At 38.6% G+C, this 21,379-nt stretch overlaps 1 protein-coding gene across 1 annotated transcript; it reads right to left on the reverse strand.

The window, feature by feature from the left end:
• Positions 1-374: 374 nt before the first annotated feature.
• On the reverse strand, positions 375-10,131 carry LOC115230488 (acyl-CoA-binding domain-containing protein 6-like). The gene is made up of 3 exons (XM_029800653.2): positions 9,997-10,131; positions 4,137-4,222; positions 375-654 (listed from the first exon to the last, which is right to left on the reverse strand). The coding sequence occupies exons 2-3, from the start codon at positions 4,218-4,220 to the stop codon at positions 499-501; spliced, it is 240 nt and encodes a 79-aa protein (XP_029656513.1). The 5' UTR covers positions 4,221-4,222; positions 9,997-10,131; the 3' UTR covers positions 375-498.
• Between the last annotated feature and the right edge of the window lie 11,248 nt (positions 10,132-21,379).

Below are 21,379 nucleotides of genomic sequence, written 5' to 3' on the forward strand. Positions count from 1 at the left end.
GACACCGCTACGGAAAAATGGGAATTTTTTCGAGCAGTGTCAAATGAAAATGTCACCCATAATTATAACCCTAGTATCGATCTATTGCATTTCAATCTATTTACATATTATTTACTGCCATAACAAGCTATAGGATCTTTTTCTTCTGTTTTAGATCTCAAATAACATTTTCTTTGGAGAAAAATTGATCGATTTCTCCAAATCAATATCAAGAGAGGACACTGAATCACACAGCGTCAATCTTAAGAACTGCTGGATCTCAAAGAATATCTCCAAAACAAAAAGAATCTGTTATGACAAGAAATGATGAAAAAGATTTTTTTGTGATTCAATGAGAGGATACATGGAGAAAATGAGAAAATGTTATTTGGTTACTACTATCATGTTGTTATCGTGTCACACTGTCACTATTATGGTATCTTTGGATATTCAATTTGTCTGGAATTGCAAGAAATTTTGAAACAAAAGCAGATCTGAAGATTTTAGTTAATTCAAGCCTTACTTCTCCACAGCATAATGCAATGCTGTCTGGTTCTTTTCGTTGCCGATGTTGAGATCAGCGCCAGATTCTGTCAATAAGGTTATTAACTCTTTATTGCCTTGTTCACAGGCAGCCATGAGAACCGTAACACCTTTTGAATTTTTCCTGTTGACCTGAAGAGAAGAAAGAGAAGACATGTGAAATATATTAAAGAAGAGAGAGAGAGAGAAAAGGGAGAGAGAAAAGGGAGAGAGGGAGAGAGAGTAAAGAAGATGCAAGAGTGAAAAAAAGGAATACGAAAGAGAAATAAAGATAAACACACACACACAAATGCATGCACACACACATACTCACACACACACACACACACACACACACATCATGTTGCAGGGGTTTTCTCAGCCAGATTTTGCCCTTATTTAGAGTTACACTCCTCCTAGATGAGTCAGGAGACCTTGCAGACACAGGCGTGGCTGTGTGGTAAGGAGTTTGCTTTCCAACCACATGGTTCTTGGTTCAATCTCACTGTGTGGCACTTGAGTGTCTTCTTTTATAGCCCCGGGATGACCAAAGCTTTGTGAGTGAGCCTGACAGAAAATGAAAGAGACCCATCATACATATGTATGTGTGTGTGTGTATGTATATATATATATATACACACACACACACACATATATAAGCGTGCACACACACAAGTATGTGTGTGTCTAATTATATATTTGTAAATATGTATTTGTGTATATATGTGTGTGTGTGTGATATATATATATATACATGTATCCTCATTCTATATTAATCAAGATTGGAGCCTGGTGCAGCCATCTGGTTCGCCAATCCTTAATCACACTCGTCTATACTGATATGTATGCATGTATAGGTTACATCTCCATCTGGTATGCTCATTTTATCCAAAATACCGAACAACTGGAAGCTGTCCCAGATGTACAACCACACAATAGCCTCTCTCAATCACTTATTATTCCTTAAAAGTATTGGCTTTCCATGCATCAACACACAAAAGTTTTTATTTCGAGCAACTCACTTGATAGAATCCCACAAGATTATCCCTCATCTTTCAATAACAACTTTGATCACTTCTGGAATTTAATATCTTTACCACTCTGAGACATGCTATAAAGTAAAAAAAAAAACACCCATCCCAGTTCCATGATATCAGAAACAATATTTTTTATGCTCAGAATTGTCAAGGCATGGAATAAACTATCTACATTGGTTGTTAGCTGTATCCTCAAAAACACCACACTTTCTGTAATTCAGAAACAACACATCTGAGGTTCCTATGCACCCTTTCCTTTTTGTGGTTCTTTTACTGCTCCCTTTTAAGTCTTTATGAGTTTATATTCTGTGTTATACTATGATATGCACTTTAGGCGACCATTGGTGTCTTTCTTGACATGATTTGTGCTTCCTGTCCTTTCATAGAAGTGGACAGAGCATATCGAGGGAAACCAGTACAAATACCGTTTCATGGTAGATGAAGAGTCTTTCTTATGAAACATGAAATGTCTGTCTTTAGTTACAACCTCACTTTTGTCTGAGTGAAGGCCAAAAAAATCAGTTGAGACAATCTTCCAGTTTATTACTGGTATTTGTGATATCAATTTTGAATTGAAGAGAACACTGACAAGATTTCAAACTTGATCTGATAGGAGACACACAGGTAAATAAGAGAAACCATCTACACTAACCACCGCAGAGATTAGACCATAAGATGGTGTATAAAGTATTGGACAGGTGAAGAGCTATAAAGGGTGAAAAACCTCAGAAATAATTGTGTAGATTCTAAATATGTCAGACAGGGTTTTAGTTTTATATTCCCTGGAAAAGCTCATGAAATTCTATACTGTGTTATCACTGATGCCTGGCATAGTAGCACTTTCATTTAATGCTATAATGATGAAGGAGATTTAAATGATGGTGAGAGAAGAACAGGATGTTTGAAATGAAGCATGGATCTTCAGATGTCATATGTCTGGTGAAACAGCCACATGAGATCTACTTGGAAAAGAATGAAAGCAAATCTACAAGAAAGGTTTTAGAGAACTGTCCCTTATTCTATTGACTGTAGAGCACAGGTAAATCAGGGCGAAAAAAGCTTAGAAAGACTGTTCAGTTCATGCATAAGCTCAAGGAAAAGATTGAAAATCCTTTTACGCTAATCACTGAATCTATTACAAAGTAATTATTTGTGATTAGATATCTGCGACAACTTTGGAACGACACCAACCACAGCTAAATATGTGCAACTATGAAAAGGAGGAGACACAAATGAAAAGAAACAATGGAGAATATAAGAAATATTCTGAAAGTAGGGATCAGAATTTTGAGCCTAAATGAGGCAGCAGCAGTGTCAGGGCTTACATTAGTTTGTAGCCATACAATATGTAAGAAGGTGTGAGTGGTTCATACACAACTGTATTACACCTGTACAAAAAAACACTATCGACTTCACCTTGAGGAAAACACCTACCCTCACTAAACTGGCAGACATTCACCCACCATTGAAATACACGTATGATGGTCATCAAGAAATTAAAGGATATTTTTTCTGCATTTCACCATTTGTCAGCTGTCTTCTCTCCCAAATTAAAAGCCACATTTTCTGGTCTCTTACCTAGAGTATCTCTATAGATTTTACAGAATCATTCCACCCACCACTCCCTAACCATGATTGTTCTATACCAGTGCTTCTTAAACTTTTCAATTATGGCCTTTTTTTATTTACTAAGAGTTTTTCAATGCCCCTTTTCTTGCTATGATTCAATATCTCTGATTTTTAATGTTCTCACGGGTCAGATTAATTTACCTTTGGGTCCTAGTCTTGACATGGGTGACTACTTACCACAGCACCACCCCACAATGAGTGAACATTTGATGCATCAACACTTCACTTTAGTTTCTGATCCAAACTCAACTACACATTGAGTTTTATATATTTGTACGACCATAGCTGCCTTGGCTCCCTGGTCCTTATAAAATTTTCCACAAACCCTACCCAAGTGTAGCACTACTCTCTTAGAGAAGCCCTGTCTTATAATTCTTGCTGATAGTGTCCTATCTGCTGACTACCAGCCAGTCATTCTAACTTCCAATATTTCAATTATGAAGTAAAAAGTCATAAACAACCATCATCTTTGTCCCTTTGGGTATCTTTCTCTATTCAATGAGCCCCAGAACAGTTCCATAAAGCCGGTTCAAGCAGAGGTCTGATTCCTACGTGACTCCCCAGTGTTTTGGTTATGTTTGACAACTTCTGCAAAAGAAATACTGTAGCCCTTGACATCGGTAAAACCTTTGACTGTGTATGGCAAGAGAATTTCTTGACAAAGTCATCATTTATCTATTGAGTCCATCTGTCCCCCATCTCTTGGACTGAATATTTCCTGCCAGAATACTCCATTGCAGTGTGTAAGGATGGGTTTCTCTCTCACTCACATTCCATCAATTCTGGCATGCCTCATTGTCTGGTTGATTATTTATAAAAAGTGACAATGATGAGGATTAGAGGAAAGAGGTAAAGAAAGAAATGAAATATTATGGACGAATATATCTGGTTATTTAGGAACATCTAATATTGTGTATAAAATAATAAACAAACATTCAACATTGAAGAAGCAATATAAAGTAAACTTACTGTTTCAGGATTTTCTTTGATAAATCGTTTCACATCTTCAAAGTCCCCATTCCAAATCTTGCTTATAATTTTATTTACATCCATGTCTTTTGAATAAAAAGGAAAGTAAGATGGTTTTTAAAAACTTATAAAATGAGGTAAAGAGCAATTTAAAGAAGACTGTGTTTCTCAAATCTCCCATGAAATGACATAAATATTAAAAACTTCAGCTTCTCTCAACAATTATTTATAGCTGAATGTTTCTTCGACACTAATAAACCTAACAACAGTCATTGTGTTGCATCTTTTGGTTTGCTACATTGCTCTGCTTATCACAGTCTCATTGGTCACACACACACATGCACACACGCACACACACACACACACAAGCACACGCACACACACAATCACACATGCACACACACAATCACACATGCACACACACAATCACACATGCACACACACACATGCACACACACACAAGCACACACACGCGCACACACACACACACACACACACACACACACACACAAAGGCGTGTGTGTATTTACATTTGTTGTCTCTGGCAATTTCTTAGCTTTCGGTGATTAGATTGTTATCATTTCTCCCGTTGACGAATAAACCATTGGAATAAGAGATCCCCTACTTGAGCAACAGGTAAGGATTAAGGACATGAAGGGGATCCAGAAATAAAAAAAGGCATCAAATACATATTCATCTAACCCATGCTAGCATGGAAAACAGACGTAAAAATGACTACCATACGTACATATGCAAACATATGTACATCTATGTATATGTATACATGTGTGTGTGTGTAAAGGCGTGTGGCCTAGTGGTTAGGGTGTTGCACTCACAGTGGCTAGATTGTGGGTTCAATTCTCATACTGAGCAGTACTTGTATTCTGAGCAAACACCTCATTTCACTTTGCTGCAGTCCACCAGCTGTAAATGGTCACCCTCCAATAGACTTGTGTTGTGATTAGGGGGAACACTCACTGGCCTGCTTGAAAGTTGAATGATGCAAAGCACATTGTGACCAGGGATGTGTAACAGCATTTGATAGTTTGGTCCAACACACCGTCTATATACACGCATACCTGCACGTCTATATACGCACACACACATGCGCGCACAATAAACGGTTCATACACACGTCTATATACACACATGTACAAGAAAAAACACGGCTAAAGGCAAAATACAGGAAAATGTGTAAAAAAATATGTAAAAAGGCAATGAGTAAAACACGTCCTATATACGCACATGCTCGCATGCACGCACGCACACACATGTCTATATACGCCCGTGTCCGCACACATGCACACATCCACACACAAAAGATTCCATATACACGTCTATATACGCACAGGGAAAATGCAGGGTGGAAGGTAGAATAGAGAAAAAATATTTGTAAAAAATATATGAGCAATAAACCTATAAAACAATATCTCTATAAATATGTAAAAAATATATATAGATATATATATATAAAAATATAAAGAAATATAAGTAAAAAGTATAGAGAGATAAAAAGCTTGTACGTGGACACACATGCATGCGAGTATGTGTGTATATAGACGTGTTTTAGTCTTTGTCTTTTTTACACATTTTCCTCTATTTTGCCTTTAGCCGTTTTTCTTATACATGTGCGTATATAGATGTGTGTATGTACCTTTTTGTGTGTGTGTGTGCGCGCGTATAGAGACGTGTTTTACTTTTATTACTTATTTTTTTATATGTATTTTGGATCTTTTCCTTTTGAACGGCACATGTCAACACAATATCACTTTTTCTTGGCTTTATTGAGAAAATTCTATATGTTGTAAGATATTTCCCCTTTAAAATTGAGCATTTCGGCAATTTTAACCAATCGCTGGAGTCCATTTGGGGTGAAAACATTCCGTGCTGTATGAATATGTCCCTCCTTTACGAAACAGATTGGGTTTATTTACATTTGCGAAGAAAAAAAGATACCTTTCCCCACCCCTAACTCTAACCCTAACCCTAAAATAGATTGAAATGCAATAGATCGATACTAGGGTTATAATCATGGGTGACAATTTCATACGACACCGCTACGGAAAATGGGATTTTTTTCTAGCGGAGTCAAATGAAAATGTCACCCATAATTATAACCCTAGTATCAATTTACTGCATTTCAATCTATTTTAGGGTTAGGTTTAGAATTATGGTTAGGGTTAGGGTTAGGGTTAGGTGTGGGGGAAAGGGTATCTTTTTTTCTTCGCAAATGTAAATAAACCCAATCTGTTTCTTAAACGAGGGACATATTCATTCAGCATGGAATGTTTTCACCCCAAATAGACTCCAGCGATTGGTTAAAATTGCCGAAATCCTCGATTTTAAAGAGGAAATATCTTACAAACTATAGAATTTTCTCAATAAAGCAAAGAAAAAATGATGTTTTATAAACACATTCTACCAGTATACGAAGTTTAAAAGTGTTTAGTTAACTAGAAATTGTGTTGCCATGTGCCGTTCAAAAGGAAAAGATCCTGTATTTTGCCTCTAGCCCTGTTTTTTCTTGTGCATGTGCGTATATAGACATGTGTATGAACCATTTTTGTGCATATGTGTGTGTGTGTGTGCGCGAGCGTGTGTGCTGTGTGTGTGTATGCGGCGAGCTGGCGGAACCGTTAGCACGCAGGGCGAAATGCGTAGCCATACTACGTCTGCCGTTACGTTCTGAGTTCAAATTCCGCTGAGGTCGACTTTGCCTTTCATCCTTTCAGGGTTCGATTAATTAAGTACCAGTTACGCACTGGAGTCTGTCCTTGTTTGTCCCCTCTGTGTTTATCCCCTTGTGGGTAGTAAAGAAGTATGTATATCATCATCATCATCGTTTAACGTCCGCTTTCCATGCTAGCATGCGTTGGACGATTTTGGCTGAGGGCTAGCGAACCAGATGACCGCACCAGGCTCCAATCTTGACCTGGCAGAGTTTCTACAGCTGGATGCCCTTCCTAACGCCAACCACTCCGAGAGTGTAGTGGGTGCTGTTTATGTGCTACTGGCATGGGGGTCAGTCAGGCGGTACTGGCAATGACGGCGAGCTGGCAGAAACGTTAGCATGCCGGGCGAAATGCTTAGCGGTATTTCGTCTACAGCTACGTTCTGAGTTCAAATTCTGCCGAGGTCGACTTTGCCTTTCATCCTTTCGGGGTCGATTAATTAAGTACCAGTTACGCACTGGGGTCGATGTAATCGACTTAATACCTATGTCTGTCCTTGTTTGTCCCCTCTATGTTTAGCCCCTTATGGGTAATAAAGAAATAGGTACTGGCAATGACCTTGCTCGAATCTTTTTACACATGCCATTGGCACAGGTGCCAGTGAGGCGATGTTGGTAACGATCACGCTTGAATGGTGCCCTTTTACATATATATATATATATATATATACGACAAGAAATAATTTTTGTCTCCTTTCTATGGAAACAAAGGGTTTATAGGACTGCAAAAAAAGAAGTGCTCAAATGTAACTGAGACAGAGATAAAGAAACATTGATCATAAAATAAACATCAAATTCGAGTCAATGACTTTAATATAAACACCGTATCTCCAAACATTTCATCAGATATAAATATACCATGGCTCTTAAACATACAGAGTATACATATATAAAAAAAAAGCATATAAAAGTAGACATAAAATCATCAAAGGTAAAAAAAATATATGTGAATAAAAATGCAGGTGTATAGAACGGCCTATCAAGAAGGTATATACAATCGACTAGAATTCTAAAGCGTGTCATGCTACTAAAAATCCAAATAAAATATCGACTAAAAAGAAAAATTTTCTTACTCCCCTCAAATGAAAGAGTACGTGAAAAAAGTTTGTTTCATAAAACCCATGGTAGGTTAGAGTCCAGGAGCAAAAAGAGTTCCACAAAATCAAGTGAAACACCCTATGGCCATTTCAGGAGTTCATTGCCGCAGTTCGATACGAGTTAAAGCGCATCTTGGCAATGACCCCAACATCATGATGAACAGAATCTCAACAAATTCTTTGTTTAGTCGATTGATATTTTATTTTAGTTTAATTGGATTTTAGCAGCAAGACACGCTTTAGAATTTTTAGCCAATTGTATATACCTTCTTGATAGTCTGTTCTATATATCTGTGTTTTTATTCGTGTATATTTTTTTTTTACCTCTGTGTATTTTATATATGTATACATTTTATGTGTTAAGAGCCATGGTAATATTCATATATGATGAAATGTTACGGTGTTATATATAAAGTCGCTGACTCGAATTTGATGTTTGTTCTATGATCAATATTTATATATATATAATGTATATACATATATATGCCCAGGAAAAAACCACTACAGATTTTCCTCCGAGTTTTCTTGCGAATGGCAAGCTGCCAAGCAAACTTTAGAAGGGAATAATATGCCAATCCATGAAGGAGGAAGCAGAGCAGGTGCCATAACTTATAGGCCATATCTCCTGACTTCACACACAAGCAAAGTCATTCCTGGAAGAAAGTGACTTGCTGAGTGATAGCATGGTTTTCGACCAAGTAGGAGTTGCCTGACACAGCTCCTATAGCACAATGACTGGGTGCTGAAACAGTTACTTAACAACTCAAATGTGGACGTAATATACTTTGCAAAAGCTTTTGATAAAGTTAATCATGATATGATATGCCACAAACTATGTGATCTTGGCAAAGGTGGAAAACTTGGAGAATGATTACATGACTTTCTGAAAGACAGAAGTCAGGCAGTTGTAGCCAGTGGTACCACCTCAATGGTACCACAAATAGTGAGTGGTGTTCCACAGGGAACTGTCTTAGGGTCACTGATTTTCATAGTGGCCCTCTCAGATATGCTCTCCGCTGCCCTGATACCCTTGCTAGCTACGGAGACGACACGAAATTTTTGCAGAAAATGCAAAACCGTAGTGATGTTGCATGCCTGCAGCAGTAGCTGGATGCAATTTACAGATGGTCTGAGGACAATAATATGCAGTTTAATGCTGGAAAATTTCAAGCCCTGCACTACCAGCACCCAAATTTGAACGGAAAACATACAGGGTATACTGACCTAGTGGGGAATTACAATCACGTGTGTGATCTGGGTATCGACATGAGTGATGATACCTCTTTCCAAGGCACTTTAACAAGATGACGACAAAGTGCAGATGGCTGGATGGATGGATCCTGTGAACCTTCAGAGCCAGGGAAAGAAACCATGATGGTCCGCTGGAGGACATTTATCCTCAGCTGCCTGGACTACTGCTCCTGACAACGGTCACCCCACAGTGTAAAATTAACAGTGGACCTTGAAGCAATCCAGTGAAGCTACTAAAAGAATATCATCTCATTGCAACTGCTCAACTACTGGGGAAGGCTGAAACAGGTAAGACTTTACTCCCTAGAGTGAAGGTGGGGAAGATATGCAGTGATATACATCTGGAAGATCCTGGAAGGGATTGTACCAAATTTTGGCTTTGAAAGCTACACAAACGCCAGAACGGGTCACCACTGCACAGAGCCAAAGATTCCAACACTGCTTTCACATTCAGGACCAGTTATTACTGCAACAGCCTGGGTTTTAAATGCCAAAGCTTTTTAATATTCTCCCAAAAAGCATGAGGGACCTACACAAAGGGGATGTGTTTTCAAAAGAAAACTGGACCTCTCCCTGTTGAGAATCCTGGATGAACCTCCTTTCTGGCAGGAGGCACAAATAAGGGCAATGACATCAAACTCCCTTATTCACCAAATGCCACATATCAGAGGAAGTTCTCAATAATGACAGTGTGCCCCAGCATGGCCACAGCTTTAAGTAGTAAAAGATAAAATATTATATATATATGACAAGATTTAAGATGAGAAAATTTTTTCTTTACCTTGAATCAGAAGTTTTCAGTTGGATAAGTTTGAGTTTTAAGAGTAAGGTTGTTCGGAGTTTTAAAATTTGAGATATCAATCTTCAAGTCCTCTCACTGGTATGAATAAAATGATCTTAGATTCAATAATTTATATAATTGTAGTAAAAGGAAGTAAGTCGTCTCAGCCAATAAGGCTATTCATTGTGTTTTTCGTGGAATTTTTATTTATATTACATTTATCTTCTTTTATTACGTTCACTCATTATCATGCTACTCTAACTGATATGAATTTCTGTGACCTTGGATGTTGTTTACAACTTATCCTCTCAAAGTCTAATTCAATTCATTTAGTACACACATACACACTCAACCTATGTATGGAGATTATATGAAGCCCACTTAAACTGACAACTTGTTAAAATTTTTATCATTGGTTTTATGGGCAACACCTATATGGAAACATGATCATACACACCACACACCACTCTCTCTCTCTCTCTTCTCTCACACCACACACACACACACATTGTAAACATGTGTGGCCTAGTGATTACGTTATGGCGTTCCCAATCTTGTGTTCATGATTTCGAATCTCAGAGGGTGGTGCTTAGAGGCCCTCAGATGAATACCTCATTTCACATTGTTCCCGTCAACTGAGTTGTAAATAAATAACCCTGTGATCGACTGGTGCCCTGTTTCAGGAGAATATCATGATCTGTGTCGCTTATACACCTTAGTCCTCAGAATAACGTGAAGAATTGCAGTGTGACCAGCAGGGCACAGCAATGGCTGATCATCTGGACACTACAGTGATTTATATATATATATATGTTTGTGACTGTATAAAATAGGTACAAGCGTGGCTGTGCAGTTAAGAGATTTCCTACTGCTATAGCAAAGGTTTCTGCATCAATTTTGTATGTTTTACTGTTAGTGTTAGTACAGTATTCTTTCTCAGTTCTATTTAACCATGATGCATTGAGGTTGAAATCCCTCTTTTCATTCCAAATTTTTCACCAGAATGATTGTAGAGCTTCTCGGGAGGAACTTTCTTAATGATAATGTTTTCCTTCCTTGTCTCTCTCTATAATGCTTGTGGGTTGGAAGCAAACTCACGATTGATATTGGCTTGTTCAAAAATTTGCATGTGATAGCAAAGTTTCTCGCTTGTCGTCCTGAGTTCATGTTTTAAAGATTTTTGAGAAGCCTAATTTCTGAAGATTGGTATTTAGGCAGTATGTTCCATATCCACAGAGCCCCAATAACTACAGGTATAAGCTGAACTTGTAATCTGGATAGATTAACTGCAGATTTCTCAATAGTTCAATGTAGGTATTCTCTTTTTCACTCATCTTCAGATTTATGTTAACATCTGTTGGGCAGCTAATTTCCACAACTCTACACAGTTTCTCTCCTCTATCCCAAATCATTATATCAGGTCTTTTGTGCTTACATTTTACTGAGGTCTTCACTGGGACATTCCACCAGTGGCTATGGTTTCTACTGTACTGTGGGTTCTTATTTCTCTGTCCGCAGGGTTATCCTTCTGACAGATTTCATTATAGAGTGTCCTTGCTACAACATCATGTCTCATTGGTAGAGAACCGTGATGACATTTTGGACAATGAGTGTGATGTGGCTGATATCGTCAGTGTTAATTCCACAAAGTAGGTGTCGGTTGCCATATTTTACTGCTTCTCCTGCATCTCTACCCCTTTTGCACATCAGGTTGATATTTCCTGTTCCTGGATTGCAAACACATACCCTTCAAAGTGGGAGGTAGTTACCTGGCTATTGGTCCATGATAGACTGCTTTGATGATCAATGTTACTATCATCTCTGAGCTTTTTACTAACATACTATGTACATATGTACATATGTGTGAATGTATCATCATCATCATCATCATCATTTAGCGTCCGTTTTCCATGCTAGCATGGGTTGGACGGTTCAACTGGGGTCTGGGGAGCCCGAAGGCTGCACCAGTCCAGTCAGATCTGGCAGTGTTTCTACAGCTGGATGCCCTTCCTAACGCCAACCACTCCTGAGTGTAGTGGGTGATTTTATGTGCCACCGACACAGGTGCCAGACGAGGCTGGCGAACGGCCACGCTCGGATGGGTGTTTTTATGTGCCACCGACACAGGTGCCAGACGAGGCTGGCAGACGGCCACGCTCGGATGGTGTTTTTATGTGCCACCGACACAGGTGCCAGATGAGGCTGGCGGACGGCCACGATCGGATGGTGTTTGTTACGTCCCCAAAGCACGGAGGCCAGTCGATGCGGTACTGGCTACAGCCACGTTCGGATGATTTTCTTGTGTGCCACCGGCACTGGTACCACAAGATACAAATTCCATTGATGTTCATCTATTTTGATTTGATTTGATTTGATTTTCACTTGCCTCAACAGGTCTTCACAGGTCTTCACAAGGTCACAAGAAGGAAGGAAGGTATGCACAGGTGGACTGACTACGTCACAAGTAGGGGCCACGGGTTATGGCCGACTAGTCTTGCCGGGTCTTCGGTTGGTGTTTTTATGTGCCACCGACACAGGTGCCAGATGAGGCTGGCGGACGGCCAAAATCGGATGGTGTTTGTATGTGCCCACATCACAGAGGCCAGTCGATGCGTACTGGGTACTGGCTACGGCCACGTTCGGATGGTTTTCTTGTGTGCCACGGTACTGGTATCACAAAGATACAAATTCCATTGATGTTCATCTATTTTGATTTGGTTTGATTTAATTTGATTTGATTTTGATTTTCACTTGCCTCAACAGGTCTACACAAGTGTCACACACTTGCCTCAACAGGTCTTCACAAGTGTCATAAGTAGGAAGGTATGCACAGGTGGACTGACTACGTCGCCGGGTCTTCGGATGGTGTTTTTATGTGCCACCGACACAGGTGCCAGATGAGGCTGGCGAACGGCCACGATCGGATGGTTTTCTTGTGTGCCACCGACAAAGATACATATTCCATTGATGTTCATCTATTTTGATTTGGTTTGATTTTGATTTTCACTTGCCTCAACAGGTCTTCAAAAGTGTCACACGTGTCACACACTTGCCTCAACAGGTCTCCACAAGTGTCACACACTTGCCTCTGCCTCAACAGGTCTTCACAAAGTGTCACACACGTGCCTCTGCCTCAACAGGTCTTCACAAGTGTCACACACTTGCCTCAACAGGTCTTCACAAGTGTCATAAGAGGGAAGGTATGCACAGGTGGACTGACTACGTCGCAGGTCTTCGGATGTGTGTTTTTATGTGCCACCGACACAGGTGCCAGATGAGGCTGGCGAACGGCCACGATCAGATGGTGTTTGTTGTGCCCACAGCACGGAGGCCAGTCGATGCGGTACTGGCTACGGCCACGTTCGGATGGTTTTCTTGTGTGCCACCGGTACTGGGACCACAAAGATACAAATTCCATTGATGTTCATCTATTTTGATTTGTTTTGATTTGATTTTCACTTGCCTCAACAGGTCTTCACAAGGGTCACAACTGCTCAAGGTCTCACAAGTGTCACACACTTGCCTCTGCCTCAACAGGTCTTCACAAGTGTCACACACTTGCCTCAACAGGTCTTCACAAGTGTCATAAGAGGGAAGGTATGCACAGGTGGACTGACTACGTCGCGCGGTCTTCGGATGGTGTCTTTATGTGCCACCGACACAGGTGCCAGATGAGGTGGCGAACGGCCACGATCGGATGGTGTTTGTTGTGCCCACAGCACGGAGGCCAGTCGATGCGGTACTGGCTACGGCCACGTTTGGGTGGTTTTCTTGTGTGCCACCGGCACTGGTACCGCAAAGAATACAATTCCACTGATGTTCATCTATTTTGATTTGTTTTGATTTGATTTTCACTTGCCTCAACAGGTCTTCATAAGTGTCACAAGAAGGAAGGTATGCACAGGAGGACTGACTACGTCCCAGGTAGGGGCCACGGGTTATGGCCTGACTAGTCTTGCCGGGTCTTCTCACGCACAGCATACTTCCATAGGTCTCGGTCTCTAGACATTTCCTTAGTGAGACCTAAGGTTCGAAGGTCGTGCTTCACCACCTCGTCCCAGGTTTTCCTGAGTCTACCTCTTCCACAGGTTCCCTCAACTGCTAGGGTGTAGCACTTTTGCACACAACTATCTTCAGCCTTTCTCGTCACATGACCATACCAGCGCAGCCGTCTCTCTTGCACACCACAACTGACGCTTCTTAGGTTCAACTTTTCTCTCAAGGAACTTACACTCTGACGATTATGAACACTGACATTACACATCCATCGGAGAATACTGGCTTCATTTCTTGCGAGCTTACGCATACCCTCAGCAGTCACGGCCCATGTTTCACTACCATGTAGCATGGCTGTACGTACACATGCATCATACAGTCTGCCTTTTACTCTGAGCGAGAGGCCTTTTGTCACCAGCAGGGGTAAGAGCTCTCTAAACTTTGCCCAGGCTATTCTTACTCTAACAGTTACACTTTCAGCACACCCACCCCCGCTACTGACTTGGTCTCCTAGGTAGCGGAAGCTATCAACTACTTCTAGTTTGTCTCCCTGGAACGTGGCAGAAGTTGGTCTCTGCACATTTCCAGTGTTTATTGCTCCTGAGCATTTGCCACAGACAAAAACTATTTTCCTAGTTAGCCTTCCTTTGACATTGCTGCACCTCTTATGTGTCCATAGCTTACACTTGGTGCATCTTATAGAGTTTCTACCTACACCGTTTTTAGAGATCGAGCAGGGCCATCTACATGAAGGCGTTTGTGATTGATCTACCTTCCTACTTATTAGGACTTTGGTTTTGGCTAGGTTGATTCTAAGGCCCTTCGATTCTAAACCTTGCTTCCACACCTGAAACTTCTCCTCCAGTTCTGATAGTGACTCAGCAATTAGAGCAAGGTCATCAGCATAGAGGAGCTCCCAGGGGCAACCTGTCTTGAATTCCTCCGTTATTGCCTGGAGGACTATGATAAATAGGAGGGGACTGAGGACTGAACCTTGGTGGACCCCAACCTCTACCGGAATTCTTCACTGTACTCGTTGCCAACCCTCACCTTACTAGCAGCGTCTCTGTACATAGCTTGCACAGCTCTCACCAACCATTTCCTATCCCTAGTTTCCTCATTGACCACCAGATAAGGGATCGGGGGACCCTGTCAAAGGCTTTCTCCAAGTCAACAAAAGCCAGGTACAAGGGCTTATCTTTGGCTAGGTATTTCTCCTGCAGCTGTCTTACCAGGAATATAGCATCAGTAGTACTTTTCCCTGGCACGAACCCAAACTGCATATCATCTAAGCTAACTCTCTCTCTAATTAGTTGGCTATAACCCTCTCCGTAACCTTCATTACCTGATCCAGCAGCTTGATGCCCCTGTAGTTATTTGTCTCTAGGGCGTCGCCTTTACCTTTGTAGCAGTTGACTATTATGCTGCTACACCAGTCATTGGGTATGACCCCCTCGTGTATCACCTGGTTAACTATACGGGGGACTAAGCTATCGCCGACACCACCAGATATTTTGAGCATCTCTGCAGTAATTCCTGATGGGCCTGGGGCTTTCCCTGTTTTCATGCTTCTAATTGCCTTATCTACTAAGGAACTGATAACTCGGATTGCTGGTCCCTCTGTTGGGTCGACATCGGCAGACTCTCTTTATCCCATTCATTTTCTTCATTCAGCAACCTATCATAGTGGCGTCTCCAAGCCTCTCTCTTAGCATCCTCATTAAGCGCAAGTGAACCGTCATCCTTGCGAACACATTTCTCTCCTACCACGTCACGATTCTCTCTCACACACTGTCTTGCAACACGAAATACCTCAAGTCTTTCATCCTCACGACGCAGGACATTGGCAAATTTTTCCTTATCTGCCTCCCCTCTGGCTAGATAGACCTGTCTCCTGGCTTCCCTTCTGGCAGATATATATATATATATATAATATAATATATTATATATATATATATATATATAATATATATATATTATATGGTATATATATATATATATATATATATATATATATAGATAGTATATATATATATATATATATATATATATATAGATATATATAGTATATATATATATATATATATATATATATATATAATATAGTATATATATATATATAGATATATATATATATATATAGTATATATAGATATATATATATAATATATATATATAGATATATATATAATATATATATATATTATATATATATATAGTATTATATATATATATATACAATACATATATATAGATATCTATATATATATATATAGATATATATATACATATAATATATATATATATATATATATATATTATATTAGTATATATATATATATATTATATATATAATATATATATATTATATATATATGTATATATATGTGTGTGTGTGTGTATGTGTATATATGTGTGTATATACATATATATATATGTAATATACACACACACATATATCGGGTCACCCCATAAATAATGGAGTTTTTTATGCTTCTTTTATTTTCCAAAATTACGATAAGCAAAGTTGTATTTTAATCTAAAATATACCCTCCTTCATTTTCTACAATGCTCTTCCATCTATCTAATCTAAGGGGAATATCACTGTAAGACTACAAAAATGTCCCCAAAATATCACACTGCCTTGGCTTTGTTGTCTCACTTTATTCAACATATACATACTCACACACGACCCGCGTTGGACCCCCTCGCTCATACTATTATTGAACCGGGAGTCTAACAGTGGTCCTCCTGTAGCACCTACATAGCCTTACCTGCCATTTAGGTCTTCTGGATACCAAGACCTCTCAAATTGTGTGTGTGTGTGTGTGTATGAAAGTATGCATGTATATAGAGATAAATTACACTGGTGGATTTGTGGAACAGGTAAATTGCTGCTCAAGGTGACTCTTTCGATGTAGATGGGTAAGTTATTTTTATTAAAAATAAAAAAATTGGTGAACCTTTTAACTCCACCTCGTGGATACGATCTGGATGACCATATATTATTTTGTCCATGGCCACAATGGTGCCTCCAAGTAATCCATTTGGTACTTGTGAGACAGCTGGAAGCATCTGAGCAGATATGCAAGGCGTTTCCACCCTCTCTTCTAATGGCCCTTGCATTCATTTAAAAGACTTTTCCTTGCTTTAAGATGTGGAACATTTTAAGAAGGCTTCCAGATGTCTGAAGAACACTGACTACCCCACCTACTCTGAATTATAAAGGAACGAATGGCTTACACCACTGGTCATGTCCAGCACTACCAACGTATCTACTATGTCCTGGTTGATGGTATGAGATCCAGTCCTCTCTGAATAAACATAATTACTCCACGACCCATTACCAGAAGTCTTGGAGATGTATAAACCTGTAGCCACTCAAGATGGTCACGAATGCTGGTCTCCCTGATAGCCACAACCTCCAGTACTTGGAGTAGGTGTTCCAATTCCAAGGTAGCCATGTGCCTTCACACTGTCTATTCTGAATATGATCATAATTGATAAGAGAGGATGAGGTGTGAAAAGAAAAACCCTGTTTCTGTGGAGAAACAAGTATTCTGTCCCTCTGGTGATTTATGGTTGTATCTACAATTATTTCTTTATAGAAACTTTTATTACACCTGCTCAGGTAGGTGGCTCTGCTCGATTTGTAGAAAGGGTGTAGGTAGAAACTCCATAAGATGTACTCAGTGTAAACTATGGACACATAAGAGGTGCAGCAACATCAAAGGAAGGTTAACCAGGAAGATAGCTTTCGTGTGAGGCAGATGCACGGGGGGCAATAGATAGCACAGATACTCAGAAAACAGATTCCATCACACTCCAGGGGGAGAAACTAGAAGCAGTTGATAGCTTCCACTACCTAGGTGAGCAAGTTAGTAGTGGGGGTGGATGCTCAGAGAGCGTCACCACTAGAAAAAGAATAGCCTGGGCAAAGTTTAGAAAGCTCCTACCCCTACTGGCGACAAAGGGTCTCTCGCTCAGAGTGAAAGGTAGATTGTACGATGCATGTGTGCGAATTGCCATGCTTCACAGCAGTGAAACATGGGCTGTGATTGTGGAGGACGTGTAGGCTTGAAAGAAATGAAGCTAGCATGATCCGCTGGATGTGTAATGTCAGTGTGCATGCACGACAGAGTGTAAGCGTCCTGAGAGAAATGTTGGAGATAAGAAGCATTGGATGTGGCGTACAGGAGAGACATTTGTATTGGTGTGGTCATGTACTATGGATGGATAAGGAAAGGAGCGTTGCTAGAAACCCAACAAAATTAAAAACAAGACCTGTTGAAAGGTTGGATGAAAGGCTGTCTGGCAATAGCAGCTGAAAAGGTTGGAATTAATTCCAGTTGGTTTTAAGTTAATCATTCAACTTAAATATTACTTTACACACTCTGCTATCATATTTTGTTATACATGTATGCGTGTATGTATATATATGTAATTATGTATGCATGTCTGTTGTTATACCTGTATGTATGTACATATGTATTTATGGAAGTGTATTTGTAAATATATATATATACATAAAAAGTCAGAGAGAGGAGAGAGAGAGAGAGAGAGAGAGGAGAGAGATGGAGGAAGCGGGAGAGACCGTTGATGCACAGGTTTTGGGTTTGGGGTACTGACTTTCCTTGTTCTATGACCAAATCCGAACATTTTCTTTTGGCCAAATTCCATGCCATCTCAGCTGAAAAGGTTATTAATTCCAGTTGTTTTAAGCATTGTTCACACTTTTAGCATAAATCTTCAGGTCGTCTACAAGAAATTATGAGTTACATTGATTATGGTAGTGAGTACATATGTTTGTGTGTATAAAATACAGTGTACATTTAAACACAATAAGAGGTGTCCATCATTGGACTGCCTCACGCTAGAAGGAACAGCTAAAGTCCAAACCACTAATTGGCGATAAATCTCGAAGGGAATGAAAAATAAAAACATTTACCATCTATTTCCTGGATCGGTATTATTAATTATGTTTCTATGTAGGTATTTATGTATTTATGTATGTGTATTTGTATTATATATATATTATATATATATGTATGTATGTATATATATATATATATATATATTATATATATATGTTATAATATATATATATATATATAATATACATGTATATATATATATTATATTTTAATATATATATATATAATATATATATATATATATTATTTGTATATATAATATATAGTATATGCTATTATATATATATATATATATATATATATATATGTATATATGTATATATATATTTTCGTGACTAACCAGACCATCAGATGTGTTACACATCGCTTGTCACAATGAGTTCGCATTTGTTTTAGCCTTCGAATTGACGCCACCCCGCTGGCTAAGCAAGCAGGCCAACAGAAGAAAGAGTGGTGAAAGAGTACAGCAGGGATCACCACCCCCTTCCGGAGACTCGTGGAACTTTTAGTGTTTTTGCTGAATAAACACTCACAACACCGGTATCGAAACCGTGAGTCCGCTGCCCTAAACACTGGGCCATTGCGCCTACACACACATAATATATATAGAATATATATTATATGTATATATATACACATATTTATATATATATATATATATATATATATATATATATATATATATATATATATATATATATATATATATATATATATATTATATATATATATATATTATATATATATATATATATATATATACAAAGAGAAAGATATGATAGAGAAAAGAGAGTGTATGGTGAGAGAGAAAGAGGGGAGAGAGAAAGAGAGTGAGAGAGAAAGAGAGTGAGAGGGAAAGAGAGAGAGAGGGGGGAATGGGAGGGAGAGAGAAGGAGATAATGCTAAAGTGTTTGTGTACATGTTGTTCTGAAATTAAGGCCCCCATTTTTGGACTTTAATAACAATCAATAGAGCGATAAGATATGAAAATTATACATCATTGTAAAAGCTGAGTGTGTCTTGTGTTTGCTTCAGAACAAATAAAATTCACATTTATAGATTAGATAATGGCAAGACGAAAACAACCATTAATCTCCAAGGAGGCGTAAGTAATACAACTATAGCAAAAAAATGCTTAAAAGTATGTTTAAAATACAGTGTGCATTTAAACACAAAAAGAGAGGTGTCCATCATAAGACTACCTACGCTAGAAGGAACAGCTAAAGTCCAAACCACTAATGGGGGATAAAGTCTCGAAGAGAATGAAAAATAAAAACATTACCATCTATTTCCGGATCGGTATATTTAATGTTTTATGTATGTATTTAGGTATTTATGTAGTGTATGTAGATATATATATATATATATATATATATATATATATAATATATTATATATATATATATATATATGTATATATGTATATATGTATATATATATATATATATATATAATATTATATATATATATATATATATATATATATATATATATATATATATTATATATATATATAGAATGGTTTTGTAACTGTCAATCTAACATGAACGTGACAGTAGGGGGTACACCACCGCTGTATAGCCCTAGGAAGCATCGAACGCCTCCTGATTAAGAAATTCAATATTTCTTATATATATATATATTATATATATATTTATATATATATATATGTATATGTATATGTATTATATATATGTATATGTATAGGTATATAATGGTTATATATATATATGTATATATATATTATAGATTATATATATGTATATGATCTATATATATATATATTAATATATATATATATATATATATAATATATATATATATAATATTATATATATATATATTTATAGATATATATATGTATTGGCAGATGCTCAGGAGCAAAAATCTCTGAAAATCTGCAGAAAACAACTTCCGTCACTTTCCAGGGGAAAAAACTAGAAGTAGTTGATAGCTTCCGTTACCTAGGTGACCAAGTCAGTAGCGGGGGTGGGTGTGCTGAAAGTGTAACTGCTAGAGTAAGAATAGCTTGGGCAAAGTTTAGGGAGCTCTTACCTCTGCTGGTGACTAAAGACCTCTCGCTCAGAGTAAAAGGCAGACTGTATGATGTATGTGTACGAACAGCCATGCTACATGGCAGTGAAACATGGGCCGTGACTGCTGAGGACATGCGTAAGCTCGCGAGGAATGAAGCCAGTATGCTCCGATGGATGTGTAATGTCAGCGTGCATACTCGACAGAGCGTTAGTACCCTGAGAGAAATGTTGGACCTAAGAAGCATCAGTTGTGGTGTGCAAGAGAGACGATTGCGCTGGTATGGTCATGTGGCGAGAATGGATGAAGATAGGTGTGTGAAAAAGTGCCAATCCCTAGCAGTTGAGGGAACCCGTAGAAGAGGTAGACCCAGGAAAACTTGGGACGAGGTGGTGAAGCACAACCTTCGAACCTTAGGT

The sequence above is a fragment of the Octopus sinensis genome, unplaced genomic scaffold, assembly GCF_006345805.1.
Source record: "Octopus sinensis unplaced genomic scaffold, ASM634580v1 Contig15636_ERROPOS46385, whole genome shotgun sequence".
Classification (NCBI taxonomy): Eukaryota; Metazoa; Mollusca; class Cephalopoda; order Octopoda; family Octopodidae; genus Octopus; species Octopus sinensis.

Bases quoted from the DNA above. Each gene is read 5' to 3' on its own strand.
- LOC115230488 (XM_029800653.2), bottom strand. From the start codon at position 4,220: ATGGATGTAAATAAAATTATAAGCAAGATTTGGAATGGGGACTTTGAA. The intron at 655-4,136 runs GTAAGTTTACTT...TCTTCTCTTCAG, and splicing joins TCAAAGAAAATCCTGAAACA to GTCAACAGGAAAAATTCAAA.